Here is a 6,804-nt window from a genome sequence, read left to right on the forward strand (position 1 = left end):
CATAAAAGCTGTAAAATGTTTCATTAAAAAGACATTAACTAAGTAAGAAGTTGATTTAAACAAAATGTCTTCTTACACTACTTGAGTAATTTATAGTTATGAAAAGAGTAATCACAGAAAAGGTCAAATATGGAGAAAATACGTATTCAATGTTTAGTGTAAGTAGAAATGCAAAGTCCAATAAATATATTTAAAAAAAAAAGGAAAGAAAGACAGACAGGAAGAAAGAAAGAAAGAAAGGAAGGAAGAAAGAAACCTAGCATGATCAGGGGCATGCATTGGTTTGGAATAGAGATATACATATTTAGAGAACAATACAATTCCTTAAAAGAAATGCATTGTAGTGGAAGTTAGGTTGGCCAAAATGAAGGAGAACTTCAACTAATTAATACAACACTTAACTGAATACAAAGCTATTTCGGAAATCAGGATTTTCTTTTTGTTCTTTCTCAGGGTCCTGAACCAAGAGGCTAGGGATTATTGGTTTCAGGAACTTGAACTCACCAGTCCCAGGGTCTCCTGTCAGACACACCTCATACTGGTAGCTCTGGGACAGGGTCCCAGTACCGCTCACGTCCACCAGGTGGCCAGCAAGGTGGCCCTCAGGCACCGAGCAGCCACCCGCCCAGGCAGCCCTGCTCCGCCTGCACAGCCGCACCGCCACCAACGCCAGCACCGAGAACAGGAACAGCGACGACACCGCCGCCAGCGCCACCACCAGGTACACGGTCAGCGGATCCGCCCGCGCCTGCTCGGCCGCCGCTTCGGGCAGCGGCAGGTAGGGCTGCGAGAAGCCGTCCACCAGCAGCACGTGCAGCGTGACGCTGGCCGACAGCGCGGGCTCGCCATGGTCCCTGACCAGCACCACCAGCCTGTGCCTGGCCGCGTCGCGCTCGCCCAGCGGCCGCGCCGTGCGCACCTCGCCATTGTGCGCCCACACGCCGAACAGCCCGGGCTCCGTGGCCCTGAGCAGCTGGAACGACAGCCAGGCGTTCTGGCCCGAGTCGGCGTCCACCGCCACCACCTTGCTCACCAGGTAGCCCGGCTCGGCCGCCCTGGGCACCAGCTCGGTGCAGGGCGCGGAGCCGTTGTGCGGCGGGTACAGCACGGAGGGCGCGTTGTCGTTGGCGTCCAGCACCTGCACGCGCACCAGCGCCTGGCTGCTCAGCGCGGGCGCCCCGCGGTCCGTGGCGCCCACGCCGAACTCGAACGCCCGCAGCGCCTCGAAGTCCAGCGCCCGCAGCGCGAACAGCTGGCCGGTGTCGGCGTTGATGGCCACCAGCGAGGCCAGGGGCAGGCGCGGGTCCCGGGGCGGCAGCAGCGAGTAGGTGATCTGGGCGTTGGCGCCCGCGTCCCTGTCTGTGGCGCTGACGCTGCCGATGTGCAGGGCGGGGCTGTTGTTCTCTCGGAGGAACAGGCTGTAGGAGGGCTGGGTGAAGGCGGGGGCGTTGTCGTTGACGTCGGACACCAGCAGGGTGATGTTGTGCTGGGTTTTCAGCCTGGGGGTGCCCATGTCGATGACGGTGATGGTGATGTTGTACTGGGCTCTGCTTTCTCTGTCCAAGGGGCTCTCTGTGACCAGGGTATAGAAATTCTTGAAAGTTGGTTTTAGAAGGAATGGCAGATTATCTGGAATAGAGCAAATCATCTTTCCGTTGTTTCCAGAGTCCCTGTCTCGAATGCGGAAGATGGAGACTATGGTCTCAGGAGCGTTTTCTGGGATGGAGCTGAGGAGTGAGGATATGAACAGTTCAGGGGCGTTGTCGTTCACGTCCACCACCTCTATGACCACAGTGCCTTTTCCAGAAAGGCCCCCTCCATCCGTAGCTTCAATGTCCACTTGGTAAGATTTAATTTGTTCAAAATCCAATTTCTTTGTCAGTCGGATTTCTCCTGTGACTTCATTTATTGAGAAAGTTTGCTTAATATCATCTGATGCTTGGAACAAGCCATAGGAAACTCTTCCGAAGTTTCCAGCATCTTTATCCTTGGCTAAGACAGTAATGATCGGAGAATCTAAGGGACTGTTTTCCAGGACCTGCACCTGATACGGGGAGCGCACAAACTCAGGAGCATTATCATTAACATCCACGACCAGGATTCTCACGGTGACACTGCCAGACCGAGGTGGAGACCCGCCATCCAGCGCCATGAGGGTTAAGCTGAACTCGGGCTGCTCCTCTCGATCCAGCACCTTGTCCTGCACCAAATCTGGGTATTTCTTACCCTCACTATGATTTCGAGTAAGAACATGAAAATATGCATTGGGGCTGATCGTGTACTTTTGAAGACCATTGCTGCCCACATCCAAATCTTGAGCTAATTTCAAGGGAAAAGTAGTCCCTGGCTGGCTGTTTTCCAGTATTTTCAAGAGCATTTCCCTAGTCGGGAATACTGGGGAGTGGTCATTTATGTCCTGGACTGATAATTCTCCTTCAAAAAATTGCACCGGTGTATCCAGCAGCAGCTGGAAATGCAATACACACGGTTCAATGGGGCCACATAGCTCTTCCCGGTCTAGTTTCTCCTTCAAAAGCAAATCTCCTGTCTGATGATCCAGCAACAAACACTGCTTGTCATTGTCAGACACCACCCGGGCGGACCTGGCAGCCAACTCCCCAGTTCCCAGGCCCAGGTCCTCACTCAGATGGGCTACAAAGGAGCCACTCTCTGTTTCTTCCAGCACAGAATAACGAATGGGCTCCGAGCGAGCCTGAGACAAGAACACTACCAAAATAAAGACCATCACTTGCCTGTTTGGTTGAATTCTCTCTAGCGTCTCCATGTTGGAACCCGGGAGCTTACAGCCAGTCCCTTCAGCAACAAAAAAGACTTGAGATTTCTTGCGTGGTGGAGTCCTCACAAAGTTGCTTTGAATATTAAATTCGTTTCGTATATCTTCCCCCAAACTCGCTGGTAACCCAGTACCGCTAGCAAAGCTTCTTCCGTGTGAATTTGATTCCGTCTTGGAACAAAGGAATACGCAAACTTATTCATTGCCTTAGCCTGCAGCGCCACCCTGCGTCTTGATTGAGAAAATATTCTCAAGTCAGAATATATTTTGGAAGTATCCAAAAGGAATCCATTTTTGAAATGCACAGAGCTTTTACCAAGTTGCTATGCCATCAAATTGCATAATTTATCAGGTTATGCCATTACACTGCATAGAGTAATTGTGAGTCCAAAACAAGAGTGTATTTTGGGCTCCCCACAGCCTCATCAGTGGAACTTCAAAGAACTCAATTTCTCTCTTGCATAATCTAACAAGGAGAGTAAACTCTTATAAAATTACAATTAATGGAAAGTATATCTGTTTGTTTTTGAGTTTTGAGAAATTTATGATGATGTAGAACTTTGTTAAGGTGCCCTGTATCACATGGTCTTAGGAGACTGTTTTTCAAAGGAAAGCTTCTATCCTGCTCTGGTGTGCAAATAGAAATACAGTGGGAAGAGGAAGCATCTTGCTTTGTTATAAGTCCTTTCACAGTTTGAACTCACGTTACATTTAGGAGGAAGTCAAGTAGTATTAGATTCTTAGAACTGGAGAGGAAGTGAAAGGTCTTCTATAATTCCTTTCATTAGTGTTTTGTAGCATTTAGTGTACAAATCTTGATTTTGTTCAATTTATTCATAATTTTTTAATTATTTTCATGCAATCATAAAGGGAATTGGAGTTTTTTTTCTTTTTGGGGTTGTCTAATACTAGTGTATAGAAATACTAATTGATTTTTGTTTATTGATCTTATCTTCTCCAACCTGGCTAAAATCATTTATCTGCCAAAACCGATTTGGCTCAGTGGTAGAGCATCGGTCTGTGGACTTAAGGGTCCCGGGTTCGATTCCGGTCAAGGGCATGTACATTGGTTGCAGGCACATCCCCAGTAGGGGGTGTGCAAGAGGCAGCTGGTCGATGTTACTCTCTCATCGATGTTTCTAGCTCTCCTTTCCTCTCTGTAAAAATCAATAAAATATATTTTAAAAATAAATAAATAAAATAAAATCATTTACCCATTTTAGTGGTATTTGTGGATTCCTTTGAATTTTCTTTATGTACTATTGTGTTATCTGCAAATACAATTTACTTCTTCATTTCCAATCTGAATTATTTTATTTCTTTTTCTTGTCAAATTGCCCTAGCTAGAACTTCTAGTACAATGTTAAATGGAAACAGTGAGATGGAATATCCATGTTTTTTCCCTGATCTTAGAGGGGAAGTTTTCAGTCTTTCACCATTGAATATGAAGTTAGCTGTGGGTTTTTATACTAATAGTTACCCTATATCAGGTTGAGTACATATTTTATAATTCCTATTTGTTGAGTTTTTAACATGAAAAAGTATTAAATTTTGTAAAATGATTTTCTCCATTTATTGAGACAGTTGTAGTTGTATGGTTTTGTCCTTTCCTATTAATATGGTGTGTTTCATTGATTGACTTTCATATGTTAAACTAACCTTGTTTTTTTGGGACAATCCCACTTGGTCAGGGTGTATAACCCTTTGGTATGTTGCTGGAGTCAGTTAGCTAATATTTTGTTGAGGATTTTCGCCTCTATATCCATAAAGGATACATTTAGTTTTCATTTCTTGCGTTATCTTTGTCTGATTTGGGCATCAGGGTAATACTAGCTTCATTGAATGAATTGAGAACTGGTCTCTGCTCCTTTTTTTAAATAAGATGTGAAGGATTGATATTAATTCTTTAAACAGTTGGTAGAATTCACCAGTGAAGCCATCTAGTCCTGGACTTTTATTTGCAGAAAGTATTTTGATGGCTGATTAAATCTTGTTGAATAGGATGAGACATTCAGAGTGAAAAAATCCATTTTTTATAAACCTCAACTTTTTCTATAAGTTGTTTCTCATGAAAGTTTCTCCTTGTGCATAGCCCACATAAGTTGGAGACAATGACTTCAGAAAGCTGAACCCTTTTGTCTCTGATATCCCAGTCAGAAAACTCTCACAATAAAAGTCCCAGTGATGTTGATATCTTCAAAATGCTTAGAAAATGGTCTGTATGCAGCAGTCCATTGAAGGTTCCCTATTCATCCTCCACATCTGAGTATCAGTGAACAGCTGAGTCAAGCCAGTGAACAAGAGAACCTGTAGGCTTGGGTATAACTGTGGGTGACTCGATGAATGGCAGGTAGGGCTGAAATAGGTCTTAGGCCAGGTGTAGAACTACCATACCAAATAAAGGTGGCTTACATAGGAGCCTAGATATGCATGCTAAATATCAAGTATTCACTCTGAGACCTTGAATCATTGATAAAATACTCATGAGTTCTAACTCAAGTCACCATCCAGGTTAGCATCTTGTTGTACTGGCACCAACTCAGTGCACAACATAGGATTGCTTTGCAGAGGTTTTTTTGTTTTGTCATCCAGCATGTTGTGTGTCATACAGAACTGCCATGTGCAGCACTGTCATGCCTCTTAATCAAGATAATATTTTTTGCCGAAACCAGTTTGGCTCAATGGTAGAGCATCGGCCTGCGGATTGAAAGGTCCCGAGTTCGATTCCGGTCAAGGGCATGTACCTTGGTTGCGGGCACATCCCCAGGAGGGGGTGTGCAAGAGGCAGCTGATCCATGATTCTCTCTCATCCATGTTTCTAACTCTCTATCCCTCTCTCTTCCTCTCTGTAAAATATCAATAAAATGTATTTTTAAAAATATTAAAATATATAGATATTTTTTTAAAGATAATATTTTTCCTGTAGGTAACCCCAATGTATCACTATAGTTTCAAATCAGTTTTCCTCAAAATAAGCTCCTTTATGATTAAAATCAGCTTGTTTACTCTGAAACTTGAAAAATAAAATATTTTTCCATTAGCTCCCATGTCTACAACCTTAACAGCCACATAACAACCAGAGGATGACATTCCCTGAGATTTTTGCCTCCCAGAGCAAATGCAGAGTGATGCCACCCAAGGGAAACTGGGATCCAGCTCAAACACATCAACAGGTGTTCATCCAGGACTTCTACCTGTGTGTGGCAAAGTTAAGCTAGTTTCTTATAAAGTCAGGGACTCTTCTTCCCTTCCACAAGACTATCAAAATCAGGTCTGAGTGAAACTTCCAATAGGAGATGAATTCTCAACAAAATATCAGCAAGCATATGAGGAAGACCAACAGCTGAAAAATTGACTCAACAGATAAACGTATGTGTAAATAAAATATAGAAATTCAGAACAATATAGAAAAAAGTTAAAAGTAAAAGATTTAATTTCTTCAAACAAAAAAGTAATAGTAATTGTGGGAGAGAAAGCATATTGCTGTGAAAACTTGTAAAATGGAAATTGTGAAAAAGAAAACTACAGTTACTTAAACAAAAGAAAATTCAATATATTGGGTAAATCTCAAGTCAGGACCTAGCAAGTCTCAGAATATCAAGAATAAATTAAAAAATATAAAAGAGAGTTAATAATTTTACAGGTAAAGAATAAGAACTAGATTGATATCACTTTTCTTCATCAATGGTGTTAAATACCAAAAGAAGATAAGGAAAATTACTTTAAATATTCTTGATCAACCTAACTGTTGGCAAAGATTAAGAGTATTAAATATACATGCCAAAACTGGTTTGGCTCAGTGGATAGAGCCTCGGTCTGCGGACTGAAGGGTTCCAGGTTCGATTCCTGTCAAGGGCATGTAAGTTGGTTGCAGGCACATCCCCAGTAGGGGGTGTGCAGGAGGCGGCTGACAGATGGGTGTCTCTCATCGATGTTTCTAACTCTCTATCCCTCTCTCTTCCTCTCTGTAAAAAATCAATAAAATATATTTTTAAAAAAATAAAAAATAA

At 43.3% G+C, this 6,804-nt stretch overlaps 1 protein-coding gene across 1 annotated transcript; it reads right to left on the bottom strand.

The window, feature by feature from the left end:
• PCDHB4 (protocadherin beta 4) lies at window positions 1-3,039 on the bottom strand. The gene has a single exon (XM_036424428.2). The coding sequence runs from the start codon at window positions 2,783-2,785 to the stop codon at window positions 398-400; it is 2,388 nt and encodes a 795-aa protein (XP_036280321.1). The 5' UTR covers window positions 2,786-3,039; the 3' UTR covers window positions 1-397.
• Window positions 3,040-6,804: the final 3,765 nt, after the last annotated feature.

Source organism: Pipistrellus kuhlii, unplaced genomic scaffold (genome assembly GCF_014108245.1).
Source record: "Pipistrellus kuhlii isolate mPipKuh1 unplaced genomic scaffold, mPipKuh1.p scaffold_m20_p_8, whole genome shotgun sequence".
NCBI lineage: Eukaryota > Metazoa > Chordata > Mammalia > Chiroptera > Vespertilionidae > Pipistrellus > Pipistrellus kuhlii.